The sequence below is a fragment of the Oncorhynchus nerka genome, linkage group LG8, assembly GCF_034236695.1.
Source record: "Oncorhynchus nerka isolate Pitt River linkage group LG8, Oner_Uvic_2.0, whole genome shotgun sequence".
Lineage (NCBI taxonomy): Eukaryota > Metazoa > Chordata > Actinopteri > Salmoniformes > Salmonidae > Oncorhynchus > Oncorhynchus nerka.
In genome coordinates, this window is record NC_088403.1 from 49,665,616 (window position 1) to 49,683,531 (window position 17,916).

At 42.5% G+C, this 17,916-nt stretch overlaps 2 protein-coding genes across 3 annotated transcripts in view; one reads left to right on the forward strand and one right to left on the reverse strand.

The window, feature by feature from the left end:
- The first annotated feature begins 1,623 nt into the window (after positions 1 to 1,623).
- Positions 1,624 to 13,552, forward strand: LOC115133522 (tumor necrosis factor ligand superfamily member 12-like). The gene is made up of 6 exons (XM_029666798.2): positions 1,624 to 2,237; positions 3,764 to 3,845; positions 11,352 to 11,408; positions 11,516 to 11,539; positions 11,768 to 11,898; positions 12,044 to 13,552. Exons 1-6 carry the CDS (start codon positions 2,037 to 2,039, stop codon positions 12,308 to 12,310), a joined length of 762 nt encoding a protein of 253 aa, XP_029522658.1. The 5' UTR covers positions 1,624 to 2,036; the 3' UTR covers positions 12,311 to 13,552.
- Positions 13,553 to 14,344: 792 nt separating this feature from the next.
- chd3 (chromodomain helicase DNA binding protein 3) overlaps positions 14,345 to 17,916 on the reverse strand; it is a 31,739-nt gene continuing 28,167 nt past the window's right edge. For both annotated transcript variants that reach the window (XM_029666803.2, XM_029666804.2), the window contains exon 39: positions 14,345 to 17,588. In XM_029666803.2, the coding sequence (XP_029522663.1) occupies positions 17,485 to 17,588 (104 nt within the window). In that variant the 3' untranslated portion in view covers positions 14,345 to 17,484. The remainder of the gene's footprint in view (positions 17,589 to 17,916) is intronic.

Genomic DNA, 17,916 nt, shown 5'->3' on the forward strand with positions numbered 1-17,916 from the left:
ATGGCACATTGGGTCGTCACTAGGTTCCACAATAGCAAAGTCATAATTAATGGCGAAACCCTGCCTACTTCTACAATTTATCTTCTTCAAATTTGATTTTAATCCTAACCTTAATCACACTGCTAATCACATCTGGAGGAAACCTGGCACCATCCCTACGGTGAAGCATGGTGGTGGCAACATCATGCTGTGGGGATGTTTTTTAGTGGCAGGGACTGGGAGACTTATCAGGATCGAGGCAAAGATGAACAGAGCCAAGTACAGAGAGATCCTTGATGAAAACCTGCTCCAGAGCCCTCAGGACCTCAGACTGGGGGGATGGTTCACCTTCCAACAGGACAACAACCCTAAAAACACAACAAAGACAACACAGGAGTGACTTTAGGACAAGTCTCTGAATGTCCTTGAGTAGCCCAGCCAGAGCCTGGACTTTAACCCGATCAAACATCTCTGGAGAAACCTGAAAATAGCTGTGCAGCGACACTCCACATCCAACCTTACAGAGCTTGAGAGGATCTTCTGAGAAAAATAGGAGAAACTCCACAAGTACAGGTAGGTCAAGCTTGTAGCGTCATACCCAAGAAGACTCGAATCTGTAATGTATGTGATATTTCAGATTTAAAAAATATATATATTTTTTTTGCTTTGTCATTATTGGGTATTGTGTGTAGATTGATGAGACAAAAAATGTAATCCATTTCAGAATAAGGCTGTAACAAATGTGGAAAAAGTCAAGGGGTCTAAATACTTTCCGAATGCACTGTATCTGATTTTGACTTTCTGGCTGAGGGATCTAGTGGAAACCATGTCATTGTGGAAAGGGGTTGTTTTGTTAAAGGATCATTAGTATAAACTAACAGGGTGGAAAGATATACCAGGGACACACAAAAAAACTTAAATACAGTAATAATATAAATACAGTACTCATTAAGTTTTTTTATTGTTGAGAGAGATTTGAACTAAGACTATAACATCATGAAGAAAGATACGCTATATTTTATTTTAGGGATTATATTTCTTGTAGAAGTTGACGAATAACTCCAGGGGACATGGCAAAATAGCCAAAATGCATACATTTCCATTGAGATCCATATCTTTAGGTTTTATTTTAAATGACACCTAACCTTATATTTCAAGCCTTTTGTAATCCACATTGTACACTAAATAAGAGGTGATCTTCCTGGGGACAGAGAAGGCACATGACAATTGGGTGTGACCCCATTTAGTTTTGACCATGTTATATACGAACTATCATTGGATGCTTTGAGTGTGATCCAGGTCATGCGGTGCCTGTGCGTAGCGCTGTCCTTCACAATGGGCCTTGCCCTATACACCAGAGCCACCTTGTGGACACTAATGAATTAGTTCAGTCCAAATAGATTCTAGTAGCCAAGGCTACAGTTCTGTTTTGTGCAATGGAGCAAATATAGTGTGACTAATGCTTTAATATCTACTTAGTGGCTTAGTGGATTCAAATTGTGGGCTGAAGGCTTTGCATTCGTGCGTCTGGCACATGACCGGTGCATTAAACTGAAAACCACTTCTTGGAGAAGAAAAGCTGATGCGGCAGAGTGAGTGCATCATACGCGGTACTGTATGTCAACGCCAGATATGACCCCGCTGCAAAGGCGGTGGGAAGACAAGGAAGTTGACTCAACGAATCAAGTGGCAGAAGGATGCAATCATAGTGGATGTAGTCGACAACTTTATTTGCACCACTTTCTGCAAATTTCTCAACATTGCGCATTTGGCTACGACCTGCAAGGCAGACAGTCCAAGATATTTCGTCTGTTTAAATTAGTTGATTAAAGCAACAGTATTGTCTATTTAGTTGCTGTTTTGAAACCTATGCAATTATTTCATATTTCACATGATTTCCACTTTTATCAATAGGGCTATTGAGCTCTCATTTGTACTGCGGCCGGTAGCACTTGCACGCCTTGCCAAAATAATGTGAGCATTTGGATTGTATTTCACAAAAAAAGGGAAACGTGTCGCTGTAATGAAGTTAATATGAACATTTCGAATAGTCTGCAATGGTAACCGGGGAATGTGGAACAACCATGCATCGAATTCTGCGGAGGAGAAAAGTGCGCAAACTTCGCTTCGTCTGGGCATTCATGGCCATGGTGGCTCTGTCGCTCTCCGCCTGCAGCGCACTGTTTACGGCGTGGACCTGGAGACAGACGCGGGACCTGTCCCAGTCATTAAAAACTCTGCAAGACCGATTGGAGCAGGTAAGTAGCCGAGCTAAGTAACAATGTAACTCTTTTACGAATGCACTTTGCATTGAATGCCTTGCATACTGTCACCAGATGTTTTTTTCCATAAAAACAATTTGGAGCTGTTGAAATTACTGTTACGCAACGTCTTTGTGTCGGTTGACTAGTGGTTACAGAAACCGTCGTAGGGGACTATAGAAAATGAAAAGCCACGTTTAGCCCCCCTTCCCCCATCCCGTGGCGTTAAATTGTACACACATAGCGGGCCTCTTCACTGCTGGTGTCCTGCGGATTCTCTAACAGCGGCCGTTTTATTGCTTACCAATAAGTGTACTCAAGCCGTAGATGTATTGCTTATTCTGCGTCCACAGTCTCTCTGCCAAGTTTAATCGTTCTACCGCCAGTTGTGTTCCAATTTACTGGAATCCCATGACTTCTTGGCTCGAGAGCGCATTATAGCCAACTGACTTTGCACTGAAGGTTTGAGCTGCGTAAAACAGAGAAGGCCTAAATGACTTGCAACATGTAAAGCCCACTTATTGCAGGTAGGCTAGGCTTCAACCAGTGGAATGTTCTGCAGTCCTAAGGGGATCTGAAGTGATGCTTTCTAAGGCATATTACACTGTAATGCACCATGTATTAGATTGTAACAATGCTCTCAGCACTGGACCTTTAACATGAGTTGCTGGTCTTTTCATTCATTCAAAACTCATCCTGATTGATAATACATTATGCGTGCCCAGCCTTAGATAGCCTGCTTATGCACTTAATATAACTTATGGTGGGGTTGACAGTAACAGTGGCCTGCTCCTGCCCATCTGTCAATGAGTCTGCCGGGACAGTTCAGGTCCCTAATAAACCAAACCTCCAGTCCAGGCAGACTACCTCAGTAGGCACTATATCAAAACCACCCCGTAGGCTGCACTGCCCAGCACACAGAAACAGTAGCTGTATATTGAAACCTACTTCCATCCTCCCCCTCCATCGCTCTCTCTAATTCAAGCAATAGGGCCCCTTTGGCATATATATACGGTAGGCCCCAGTACTTCAGAAAGTACTGGTTCAACTTTGCCGGCTTGACACATTTCAGTACAGTGTTTTTTTCTTCCTGCTTCTCAGTCTCAGCAGGGGAGTTAGGAAATGTGAGGAATGTGCGGCACTAAAAACACGCATTTGGTGTCGCAACCGGTTTAGGAGGAAGTGGTTGACATATTCTAAGCCTTGGCATTGCACTGGCATACTGACACACACTTGGAGGCTGTTTGTTTACATGTTTTTGCTGAAATCTTCTGTCTGTGTAAATATGCAGCAGGAGCCAATTTGACAACCTTCATAATAAACTCAACGGTCTCTCTCTCCCTTTTCTCCCTTTCTTTCTTGTCTTGTCTGCCTGTCCTGTCTGTCCCTCTCTCTCTCCTCTCTCTCTCTCTCTCTCTCTCTCTCTCTCTCTCCCTCCCCCTGCCTCCCCTCCCTCCCCTCCTCCCTCCCCCCTCTCTCTCTCTCTCTCTCTCTCTCTCTCTCTCTCTCCTTCTCTGCAACAGGTGAATACTCAGCGGAAGGCCATTGTCCAACTCATCATGGAGAAGAGAGATTTGCTGGTGGGCCAAAGGGTGAAGAGAGATGGTACATGCGTGTGTGCCTGCATGCTGGCGTGTGTGCCTGCATGCTGGTGTGTGTGTGTGTGTGTGTGTGTGTGTGTGTGTGTGCGTGCCAGTAAAAAAGGATTCATATAGCACTACACATCAATTACACTCTACCACAGTCAATGCCTCTTTCTCTGCCTCCCCATCATCATACATGCAATACATAATCAACAATAACCAAATGGTCACAATAGATCAGAGATGATAGATCCCATCAATGGTGCTCTGCTCTGTTTTTTTATGGAGCAGCACAGGATTTAACTACAGGGGAATCTTGGCTGAATGGCACCTTGGTTAAGCCCCATGGGCACTCGCTGCCTGCTGCTAAAAGTTGACACAGGAAACAGTAGGCAGCTGGGTGACTGATGCAGAAATTACAGGTCTGCTTTAGACTGAAGAGAACACAGAGAAACCATCTGGCACGAGGAGGGAGACCACGTTGCACGCTTCAGGGACCTAAAGTGATCTTCCCCCCGATGAGACTGACAATAGCTATGATTTGTTGAGAAAGATTGAGCAGATTGGCGATTTTTTTGATGATTAAGCATTGGATTATATATAGGCTGTAGTACCTACATGTTTCAAGCAGACCACCATAGTCCCTGTGCCCAAGAATGCCAAGGTAACCAACCTGTCTAAATGACTATTGCCCCCATAGCATTCACATCTGTAGACATGAAACCCTTTGAAAGGCTGTTCCTGGCTCACATCAGCACCATCATCCCAGACACCATGGGCGTACTCCAATTCCCATACCGCCCCAATAGATCCAAAGAGGACGCAATCTCTATCGCACTCCACACTGCCCTTTCCCACCTGGGCAAGAGGCACACCTGTGTGAGAATGCTGTTCATTGACTACAGCTCAGCGTTCAAACCCATGGTGCCCTACAATCTCATCACTAAGCTAAGGACCCTGGGACTGAACACCTCCCTCTGCAACTGGATCCTGGAATTCCTGATGGGCTGCCCCCAGGTGGTGAGGGGAGACAACAACACATCCGCCACACTGACCCTTAACACCGGGGCCCCTCAGGGTTGAGTGCTTAGTTTCCTCCTGTACCCCCTGTTCACTTAGAACTTGCATGACCACACAAGACTCCAACAGCATCCTTAAGTTTGCCAACGACATGACGGTGGTAGGCCTGATCACCGACAACGATGAGACAGGCTATAGGGAGGTGGTCAACTAGCGGAGTACCAGTTAGTTAAATAGTTAGCCAAATAGCTACCAAGGCTATCTGCACTGACCCTTTCTGGACTAACCTTTTTGACTCATCATGTACACTGCTGCTACTGTTTACGATAGGTGACTTTATTCCTAGTTATACAGTATGTGCATATCTACCTCAATTACCTAGTACCCCTGCACATCGACTCAGTACTGGTACCCCGTGTATATAGCCAATTTATCGTTACTCATTGTGTATTTATTATTCTTTTTATTATTACGTTTTTTTACTTTTCTATGATTTCAAAAAAATTATATCTCTGCATTGTTGGGAAGGGCCCGAAAGTAAGTAGTTCACTGTTAGACTACACCTGTTGTTTACAAAGCATGTGGCTAATAAAATGTGATTTGGTAACATTTGATTTGAGACTAGGCAGTGCACACGTCATCTCTGTGCATCGGGAAATAATTCTGAGGATGGACAATAGTAAACCTGGGTTGAAAATCACTAGGAGGAGACTGCTCAAGACTCGAGAGTTGATGTTCAATTCAGAAGCAAGATGTACATGAAAAAAGGCATCAGTAAACATGTAAATGATGGATCTCTATGGCAAGTTTTGTCAATATCAGGCCAGTGGTGTCTGGGATATCTCGTGTGACTACAGTTGATTACTATAGCAACCCCCTTGGGCCAGTCAATTTAGTAAAGGGCAGATCTCTATGGCAAAATCGGGCCGGTGGTTTCTGAAATATCATGTGGGTTAGCTAGACTCATATCCCTGGGCATGTGAGCCAAATTCTATCACTCTTGAGTCAAACGGCTCAAGAGATATCAACACGTGCAGGTTATAGTGCCACTGTGAGGTCGATATGTTCTTGCATATGTTGAGTCTTGACAGTGTTTGCAACGTGTCCCAAATGTTGTTACAATACGAATATCCTTGACTGATTTATATGCATTTATGTGCCAGACCACGCCCACGTAAATGTTTATTGGTCAGTGTTGTTTTCGGTAATAGTCTGGTAAGTGTTGCGTTGAGAGACCTTTGTCCATTTTGCAAGAAGACAAAGGTAGCCTAGTAGTAGCCTTGTGCAGGAATATATGATGACACTCTTATTCAAAACAAAAAAAGCTGGCAGCGAAATATAATAGAAATATGTAATAATCTGTTGTTAGTTAGAAGAGTAAAAATCCTCACCTTTTCTGGCTGTGATGGTTTCATATTTGCGAAATAGTACTGAATAGAACTGATATGCAGCCAGGACACTTCAATTGTAAATAACCTCAATAAGAAACCATATTGTTGCTTTGATCACATCAGAAGATATCCTCCTCACAATCTCCAAAATACAACAGCCATAGGACAACTTTGTTTGGATGTCGTAAAGGACCATTCGCCGAAACTGAAGAGATATAGCTCGCTAACATCCTCCTGTTCCACGTGAAAAAAAAATGTGGACAGAGACTTGCTAGCTACAGCAACTAGCTAGCTGAGATTTTCTACAAGGAATCTGCTTCCTGAAAAAAAAGCTTCTCCCAAGTGGGTGTGATACCTACTCCCATTTTCTGCTGCACTGCTTATTGGATTCCACCTGGCGATCTGTTCTCCATCTGCCCTGGCCTGTCTACCCCTGTCTGATACGGGTACCCCCGCCACATGCCCCCCTCTCTCCCGAGCTTTCGCTTGCCTTCAGCACACACGCGCTGCTGTGGCGAGTGACTCTGAACTTAAAATGATTAGCCCTAAGTCATAATTTATTTCTTGCGCTTTATGCTATTTGCCTCATGACTCCTCCATGCTTTGTTGACTATGAACTTGCTTGTTTACTAAACCGTGGGACAGACCATGTTTGTTCCCACACTCGGGACTCTGACTCTGTGTTGGCCTCTCATCTTATTCTAACCAGCTCTGGCTGGCTTTCTATTCATGTTACCTGATGAAATTGCTATACAATATGATCTTGTTGCCATCTAATGCACATTCAAATGTCATAAATCAACACCGCAGAGCTGTCCCTGTCCTCTGCCGTGCCCTGATTGTATTACTGTTGATGATATCTGGAAATGTGCATGTACACCCTGGCCCATCTACTGTTGCTAGCCCCAATTCTGACTAGTGCTCTGATATCTGTTTCACTGATTTCTGCTCTCGTAAAAGCCTGGGTTTTCTGCACGTTAACACCAGAAGCTTATTACCTAAAATGTATCAATTGAAAGTGTGTGTTCACATCTCCAGATGTGTTGGTCATTACTGAGACGTCGTTAAAAAAGAGTGTTTTGAACACTGATGTTAACCTTTCTGGTTATAACCTTTTTCAGCAAGACAGATCTTCCAAAGTTGGTGGAGTGGCAATCTTTACCAAGGAACACCTTCGGTGCTCGGTTGTCTCCACCAAGTCTGTCCCCAAACAATTTGATTTGCTGGTTTTAAGCATTAAACTTTCAAATAGGTCTTTGTTGACTGTTGCTGGGTGTTATCGTCCACCATCAGCACCGGCCTGTACCGTAAATGCCCTAAACTCTCTCCTGGCCCCTTACACTAAGTCTGAATTTGTCCTGCTAGGTGACCTAAACTGGGGCATGCTTAAACCACCTGACCAAGTCCTAAAGCAATGGGATTCCTTACATCTTTCTCAGATTATTACCAATCCCACAAGGTATGACTCCAAACACCCAGAAAAGGCTACTCTCCTTGATGTTATCATCACAAATAATTCTGATAGGTATGTCTGGTGTTTTCTGTAAATACCTTAGTGATCACTGTTTTACAGCCTGTGTTCGTAATGGCCACTCAGTGAAATGACCTGTCCTGATTTGTCATAGGCGCTTGCTTAAAAACTTGAATGAGCAAGCCTTCCTTAATTACCTGGTCCCTGTAAATTGGTATAGAATCAGCTTGATCCCGTCTGTTCAAGATGCTTAGACCTTCTTTTTAAAATATTTTCAGTGGTATTGTTACAAACACACCCCCATAAAGAAAATGAGAATTAAAAACAGGTTCAGCCCCTGGTTCGACCGTGATCTTGCAGAGTTACTCCACCTCAAGAATTCCATTTGGCGAAAGGCTCGCCACACGCATACTCAGGCTGACTGGCTCTCGTTCAGGCAAATGAGAAATAAGTGCACTCAGGCTATCCGGAAGGCCAAAGTTAGTTACTTTAAGGAGCAGTTCTCTCTCTGTGGCTCTAACCCCAAGAAGTTCTGGATAACGGTTAAAGACCTGGAGAATAAACCCTCTTCCTCACAGCTGCCCATGCCCCTTAATGTTGAGGATGTGGTTGGAGCACATGGCTGAGCTCTTTAATCACCACTTCATTAAGTCAGGATTCCTATTTGACTCAGCCATGCCCCCTTGCCCGTCCAACATTTCCTCATCTCCCAGACCTTCTAATGCAACTACCCCAGATGCTCCTCCCCGCTACAGGCGGTCACTGAGTCCGAGGAGCTCCTTAAACTTGACGACAAAAAAAAACATCTGGGTCAGATGGTTTAGACCTTTTCTTCTTTAAGGTTGCTGCCCCTATCATTGCCAAATCTATCTCTGACCTTTTTAACCCGTCTCTCTGCTCTGGGAAGGTTTCTATTGCTTGGAAGGCAGCCACGGTGCATCCTTTATTTAAAGGGGGTGATCAAGCTGATCCTAAATGTTCTAGGATCAATTTCTATTTTGCCCTGTTCATCAAAGTGTTGTAAAAACTTGTCAATAATCAACTGACTGGCATTCTTGATGTCTATAGTATTCACTTTGGTATGCAATCTGGTTAACACTCAGATTATGGATGTGTCACTGCAACCTTAAAGGTCCTAAATGATGTCACCATTGCCCTTGATTCTGAGCAAATGTTATGCTGCTATTTTTATTGACTTGGCCAAAGCTTTTGATACGGCAGACCATTCCATTCTTGTGGGCCGGCGAAGGAGTATTGGTGTCTCTAAGGGGTCTTTGGCCTGGTTTGCTAACTACCTCTCTCAAAGAGTGCAGTGTATAAAGTCAGAACATCTGCTGTCTCAGCCACTGCCTGTCCCCAAGGGAGTACCCCAAGGCTTGATCCTAGGCCCCACACTCTTCTCAATTTACATCAACAATATAGCTCAGGCAGTAGGAATCTCACTCATCCATTTATATGCAGATGATACCGTCTTATACTCAGCTGGCCCCTCCCTGGATTTTGTGTTAAACATTCTATAACAAAGCTTTATTAGTGTCCAACAAGCTTTCTCTGCCTTAACCTTGTTCTGAACACTTCCAAATCAAAGGTCATGTGGTTTGGTAAGAAGAATGCCCCTCTCCCCACAGGTGTGATTACTACCTCTGTGGGTTTAGAGCTTGAGGTAGTCACCTCATACAAGTACGTGGGAGTATGGCTAGCCGATACACTGTCCTTCTCTTAGCACATATCAAAGCTGCAGGCTAAAGTTAAATCTAGACTTGGTTTCCTTTATTGTGATCGCTCCTCTTTCACCCCAGCTGCCAAACTAACTCTAATTCAGATGACCATCCTAACCATGCTAGATTACGGAGACGTAATTTATAGATCGGCAGGTAACGCTGCTCTCGAGCGGATAGATCTTCTTTACCATTTGGCCATCAGATTTGCCATCAATGCTCCTTATAGGACACATTATTTATTTATTTAAAAAAAAAAATCACCTTTATTTAACCAGGTAGGCAAGTTGAGAACAAGTTCTCATTTACAATTGCGACCTGGCCAAGATAAAGCAAAGCAGTTCGACAGATACAACGACACAGAGTTACACATGGAGTAAAACAAACATACAGTCAATAATACAGTATAAACAAGTCTATATACAACGTGAGCAAATGAGGTGAGAAGGGAGGTAAAGGCAAAAAAGGCCATGGTGGCAAAGTAAATACAGTATAGCACAATAAAACACTGGAATGGTAGTTTTGCAATGGAAGAATGTGCAAAGTAGAAATAAAAATAATGGGGTGCAAAGGAGCAAAATAAATAAATTAATTAAATACAGTTGGGAAAGAGGTAGTTGTTTGGGCTAAATTATAGGTGGGCTATGTACAGATGCTCTGACAGTTGGTGCTTAAAGCTAGTGAGGGAGATAAGTGTTCACTCTATACTCCTCTGTAAACTGGTCATCTCTGTTTACCCGTCGCAAGACCCACTGGTTGATGCTTATTTATAAAACCCTTTTAGGCCTCACTCCCCCCTATCTGAGACATCTACTGTAGCCCTCATTCCAAATACAACACCCGTTCTGCCAGTTACATTCTGTTAAAGGTCCCCAAAGCACACACATCCCTGGGTCTCTCGTCTTTTCAGTTCGCTGCAGCTAGCGACTGGAAAGAGCTGCAAATAACACTCCACATGATGAATGGCCTCTATTCACATTACAGTTAATGTGAACTGCATAATCAAGAAACGGTATCGCTTGAGGCTTACCCACAGAAAATCCTGATGCTATGGGGTCACCCACCTGCTAGTAATTTCAGCAGGGGCACAATTTTCCTAAGCTAAGCGGCCCCCCTAGTGTTCAATGTTTGCCACTCTTTTTCCCCCACAACATATCCTACAGTGAACTGATCCTGCAGTGAATATATACTGTGTGTGTGTGTGTGTGTGTGCAGCCAGTATCAAGGCCTGGAATCACTCCCTGTAGGCCTGATACTGGAGCTAAAACAAACCTCTGGTGAACAACGAGGCCTGTCTCACCCCCCTCTCTCCCTCTCTCCCCCAGTTTTCAAGATGGATTTTATTTATTGTATTTATTTGAACGGTGGCCATGGCTGTTGCTCTTGCCTGTTTCTCCTGACAGGGCCTTCACAGCTCATTTGGGTCATAGAACAGCCAAAGGTCTCTCTCCCTCTCTCTTTTGCTCTATCTTTCCCCCCTCTCACTATCTCTCTCTCCCTAACTGTCTTCTGTCTCTCACATTCTCTTTTGCTTTCTCTCTCTCTCTCCCTCTATCTATCCCTATCCTCCCTTTCTCTCCTATTCTCTCTTAATTGACTGTGTTTCAGTTGACTGGACCCAGCTGGCACAGAAAGTAGAGAGAGACAGAGACAAAAGTAGGCTAAAAAACAGGAAGTAAAAAAAGACTGATATCCTAGCAGAGTAGAGCAGAGCCGGAGTAGAGGAGAAAGGAAATCCTTCTCCATCTTCTCCTTCTCTGTTAGAGCTGTTTGAGTATTCAGGTGGTGGATAAACAACCACAAATGAATACATTATGGTTTCTACGACACACACCACAGCTGTGACAAATGAAGGAAAACAAAAACCCCTCTGAATTTTTCTCGTCTGTCATATTAACTAATTCGTTCTTCCTTCTTCCCTTTGCAAGGGGGAACTGGGAAAGGGAAGAATGGACATGGAAAGAAAGTGGCTTCTCAGTTTGAGAGTAAGTGACTTGGCATAGTGTTATAATGTAGCATCTGTTGAAGTGGTTTGGATTGAATAACAGTTCTAAAATCCTAATTCCCCTTTCCCTCTCTCTCTTTCCACCAGTAACCAAAGAGTCTGTTCAGAAAGGTAAGCTTCATAAACGTGGATGATGACATTTATGATGGAAAAGTCTTCTGCATTTCTGGAATTGGTTTCGTAAGATCTCTGTCCCCGATGAGTGTTACAAACTGTAATAAATCATCCCTACACACACAAACCTACAGTATAAAGAAAGAGAAAATAATATGTTGTTATATTTACGCGTGCACCGGTTCCTCCCTTTCAGTGCTTTAAATGTGTGTGTCTGTGTTTCAGTGGGAGAGGACGGCTTGATAAAAGGATGGACGGACTCCGAGCACTTGAATATGAGCAAGGCAGTGAAGTACAATGCAGACAGAGGCATCTTCACAGTTGAAAGAACGGGAGTCTACTTCCTGTACTGTCAGGTGAGCCTCTGGGAGTTGTAGTCCTGTGTCCACCTGGACGGAACTACACCTGTCAAACAACACAGGCTTAATCAAACGCTGATTGACCCCTGTTGTTCTGCTCTCTGCTTCGTCTTCCTTCATTTTCTCCATCTCTATCTCACAGGTGTTGTTCAATGAGAACCAGTCTCAGCTGGTGAAGCTGGACGTGGCGGTGGTGAGGGGGAGCCAGCGGCTTCAGAGGTTACAGTGCATGGAGGGCTACGGGACCACGCCTGCAGCCGGATCACACCAGTTCCACTTCCTCAAACCCTGCCAGGTGTCCGGCCTGCTGCGGCTGGAGAAGGGGGTGGAGCTAAAAGCCATCACAGGCCCCGCTTTCAACCTCCACATCACGGGAAAGCATTACTTCGGTCTCTTTAAGGTCAACTGAGCTACCGGAGAGGATGGGCATTTTAAAAGGAAGGAGGAGAAACCTGTTTTAAAGGAAGTGTTTTGTCTTATTCCGACCTGTATTGAAGAGACACACCAATGTGATATTTCCGGATTCGTTTTTATTGTGAAATCTGGACCAACGATCTGAATCGTTGGAATAACTATGAATCATGTTACCTATAGACACTCTGTATGATACCTTTTCAAAGACAGAAACTACAAGGAAGACTTAAAGTGAAACTATATTATGCACTTCTGGACTCTCCAAGAGTTTCTACCCCTGCTTCTTTGAAGATTTAAAACTAATGGAATATTCTCTGATGGAGCTCTTTTGGAGCACAACACATCCACCTGACTCTTCTTTCACCGTGACTTGGCCTGAAGACTGCGGGGTGCACCTCTCTGAGGAGCTCCGCTGGTGGACTACTGAATGAGAAGGATTTTGGATAATGAGCTCTACAACTCTTGTCTCTTTTCCATTGTAATCCTAGCTTAGGTTATTTCAGTAGCTTGGAGATAATATAAGAAGCCCGAGTATTCACAATACTTGTTCTCATTCCAAAGCGCTCTTACGTGCCATTTGCAGCAGTATGTTTTGAATACAGACAGTACAAACAAAGTATTTCTATCAGGTGGTTTGGTTTAATGTTTCACCACTCCTACTCTGGTTTATAAGTAGTATGTGGGGGACCACATTGGTTTCCACTCAGCAATTTCCACACGTGCACGCACGCACGCATGCACACACACACACACAGCAAAAGTCAAGTTATTATGGTTTCCAGCTCTAAACGTCATTTCTCATCATTAGATCAAAAGTGTCAAATGTGGTTTTGTAATGTATACATAGTTCCTGTTTGATTTCCTAATCCTTCTCTGCTTCCCTTTTGTGTTTACCCACTTTGCACTACCCCTCACACACACACACACACACACACAGCTCTTCAACTCTCACTTCCTGATTCCGATCTTGAACCAAATAGCTGAAAGCGTTTGATGAAAAACATGTCGGGCACTTCCCTCCCCAATTCCTTTTATTTCAAATGTCAAAGTGTATTGCCACTTTAAAAAGCCTTATTTTGCACAATGAGGCCTTTCGCTGAGAAGTCTAACAAGTAGGGCAAGGTTGAAGAACCAGTGAGGGGATATTGTGTATATACATGTTTGTGAAATGATGTCTGCAACGCTGGTTGCTGTTCTAAACTCACTTCCTATAAAAATGTTAACCTTTAAAACCTTTTTTCCGTTTAAATATCTCCTTGTGTTCGCTTTTGACTCAGACCAGGGATTACTACTGTACAGAGACAGGATCTTAATTTGAGCCAGTTTGCTACAGCAGAAAAAAAATCCTGAAGCAACAGGAAATGTAACTATTATGTGGATTATAATTCAAATACATTTTTGTAGGGTTTGATACATTTTTCGGAAGGAAGAATCAAGTCTGAAATTTCAAAGTGGAAATTACAAACTTCAGAAGCCTTTTTAAACCTCAAATACACTACAAGTTTTAAATGTCCTGAATTGCAGGAAAGATCTCCTGCAACAGGGTGATCAAATTAAAATCCAACATATGTACAATGTACAATGATACAGTATGACACAAAACAAATAAATCATGTTCTTGTCATCTTCTAACCCCATTCTTCTCCGGCTGCCCTCGATGACATCATTGTATTGCTGAATAGAATGCGTGGAATCCTGCTCTATTCTAGTTCTTTAATCATGACTCACACACTACTGTGTACTCAGTCGTCACCACCTGTGATTCATAGATCTGTAGCTTCTCAAGGTCTGGATTCAGTGCAACACAGTGCAGACAGACTGAGATGACCTCATGTGGGGGCTGGAGGAGAGGACTCAGTCACAACTGATCTGCGTTACGTTATACCCTGTAGCGTCACTATGCTCCCTATCCTATTGTAGTATCCTGTAGCACGGTATAGTATCCTATAGTAGATTTTTACTCATGATCACTGAATCTCTGTGTGTGTGTGTTTTTCCTTACTGTTGCTATTCCAGCATCCATTCACAATTTTTTTTTAAACGTGTTTATTTTTATTACAAACAAAACCCCAAATAAAAGACAAAGAGATGCATTATTATTGTGGCATCACTGCCACTCATTGTTTCATCGATCGGCATCACAACAACGTACAGTAACACAAGATATCAAGAAATGAAAAACAAAACAAAATCTGAAAAAAAATGACAAAAGAAATCAAATGAGAAAAGAAGTGCTTGATTTGACAGTATACATTCTAGTTACGGGGTTGCAAAACACGTCCTGCGAAACGTAATCGGTGAAATGTTGCTTAGACTCTTCAACTTGGAACACCACTGTGGAGTATCCAGGGTGTTAGCTAAATAAATTAAACGTTTCTACTTTAATTATTTGAAATAAGTGCAGGGAACTAACTAAAAGTAGACTAGCATATATAGAGTTTACATCTCCTGATCTATTCAGGTTTAATACACTTAATTCAGACAGTTATTTCAGCTATGTTATGTTTAAGGCGTATTTGTGGATACAGTATATAAAATTGACTCGATTCAACTAACAGCCTCTGAGTTTCCAAAGAATAATGAATTAATGTACTGTAACTGTTAAGATCGTACACCGTTTCATTTAGTCTTTAACGCATTTAGGGTTACATATGTCATCTATTATAAAGGTTATTTGCAAGCCCCAAATCTAGAATGTCATTTTTTTTGTGTATTATATCTATCTATGAAGTTCAAAGGTCAACCTCTGTTTGCTTTCTGTTCTGACTATAAGATGTCAGATGCAGCATAAGAAATGCACCAAATCATAAGATTTTATCGTTTTCTCAATTTCTCATTTGGTAAAAGCTCTTTTTTTCAATAGTAACAGCAAAGACAACAGCAACTTCGACAACAACAATAATAATCATAGTCGTAGTAAGTTAACAAGAGTAAAAACACGAGAACACGAATGAGCCAAGTTTAAATATGCAAAGAATATCACAGAATTCGTAGAAAGAAGTAGAAACTCGAAAAAAAACAAACAAGGAAGAAAGGGTTGATTGAGAGGAAGAGGAAGAGAAAAGGGGGATAGAAGCCAGAGGAAAGAAGGTCAGAGAGAGCAAGGGGAGAGGAGGACTGTAGTTGAGGGTAGTCAAGAAGCTGTATAACACTGTATGACTTGCCTATGAAAGGTTATGACCATTCACAGGGGTTCTGAAACTATCCATTTGATTGCTGTGAGTGAGACCTATCCTGAACCAGCACCGGAACGAACCTCCCATCCCAATAAAATAAAAAAAACATGCACCCTGGTCTGTAAGAACATCCACTACGCTATACCTCACTCAGTCAAGTTGGAGTTAAACTGACTGACTGTTCAGTATTTCTACATGGACCATCAGGTCAACATGAAAGGGAAATGGGCTGAGAGTTTCCTGCCAAGTTTAGAGCCCCCTGAGTCCTATAATACTTCACATCAATTCTCCAATAGGACGATTGATGGTTTTCGGCGAGCCTCTGAGACAACACTAGAAGAAATACTGTAGGCACAACTTGAATGATAACACACCATTTTTTAGTGAGTATTGCATGCGTCAGAGGACGAATGGCGGGAATGGTGTTAAGAGTCAAATGTTATACTGTTATATTATGCAGCTTCCTGTTACTGGAGCGACCTGTGGAAGGGTCAAAGGTCAAACTCTGTAGTGGTTATTGGTTCTAGGTATTTGGTGTTGAGAGGTTGAGGGTCTGTGAGCGGTGCCAGGATAAAGAGGTTCTAGCTTATGGTACTACATGTATATTGTTCTGGAGTGGAGTGGAGGCCTATGAGTATTAGTAGGCTGCTTGTGAGGAGTATTGGTTGGTTTGAGGCAGACAATAAGAGATTGAGCAGGTGAGGGTATGTATGTATGTAACAGCGTAGACCACGTTGGTGTGTGTGTGTGTATACACGTGTATATGTTAATCTGTTTGTATATGTGTGTGAGAGTGTGCGTGCGTGTCAAGGTTATTATAGTAAATGAAAACTGAAACGAAAAGGGAAATTAAATAATTTACACATCTGTTTGAAAAACTAAAACTATACTGAAAATATTATCTTTGACTCCAAAACGAATTAAAATAAAATAAAACCATTATGAATTATGTTCAGTTTTATTTATTTTATTTTTTACTTTGAGCAAAAATTAAATGGAGTTTTCAAGCTTCTGTATCTGGGCTGTTTCAAATAGACCTAGCTTGTGCATCACTATAACTAGTTATTCCCAGAAATACTTGAAGATGTTAGGAGATGGGAAACTCGTGTATGTTGCCCGTACGTTGTCAATGGGCCGTGCGGTGCATTTGGAGCGATTCTGGGACAAGGAGCGCAACTCCTTCAAGGCTTGAATGGGAGTCAATTGGGTGCTAGCAAAAAATAAAACATTAGCATGAATTCTGTATCACAACCGGCAGTGATTGGAAGTCCCATGCAATTGGCCCAGCGTCGTCCGGGTTAGGGTTTGGCCAGGGTAGGCTGTCATTGCAAATAAGAATTTGTTCTTGCCTAGTTAAATAAAGGTTAAATAAAAAATAAAATAAACATTTAAATATGAATTAGCCTACCAGAACAAGAAACACAATATTACACATATTTTCCAAGATGTGAGATAATGAACTTGTTCTCTGTAATATGGTATAGCTTTGAAATAGTGACATTACGTACATTCGAGGACAATAGGCATGTTTCTAGTCTCGTACCCTGACTTTTACAAGGGATTGCGTGACGATTAGCTTAGCAACCACATTACACAGCATGACAACGTGAACGCGATTGGTCGACAGTCTGGGTGTTAAACGTGCCTTCATTCCTTGACCAATGAGATTCCTCTCCTCATTTCATAAACTATTTCTGCTGTCACTAGCTAATAGGGAAGAAATCCGCTATTGTCTGTCGCTATAACTAAATAATATAAAACAAAATATATATTTTTTTATAAAACTCAAACTAAATAATAACTAGTAAACCAGGTCTGAAAACAAACTGAAACTAAACTGAATACATTTTTTATGTAGAAATAAAAACGAATAGAAAAACACAAACTATAATAACCTTGTGTGTGTGTGTGTGTGTGTGGTGTGTGTGTGGTGTGGTGTGTGGTGTGTGTGTGTGTGTGTGTGTGTGTGTGTGTGGTCAGTGAGTGGTGTTATTTAGTCGTCGATACAGATGACTTCCCCAAAGCGCTGGTCTCTCCTGCTCAGGAGCTGCTCGGCTTCCCTCTCCTTCTTCACTGACAAGGGAGGCCCGTTCAACACTGTAGGGGGAAGAGAACACACGCATGAGCATACACACACACCCATGTATACGGTATATGCTTACCGTACATTCAGAAACATTTGGTCAGGCATACAACATACACTCACTCACTCACTCACTCACTCACTCACTCACTCACTCACTCACTCACTCACTCACTCACTCACTCACTCACTCACTCACTCACTCACTCACTCACTCACTCATTCACAGAACACGTCGAACCCTTCACTTTGTTTGATGTCCTACTCTTAACTTTTCTCCATTCCATGATTAACGGAGGCATTATGTGCTGAATCAAAGCACCATCCACCACAAGAATGATC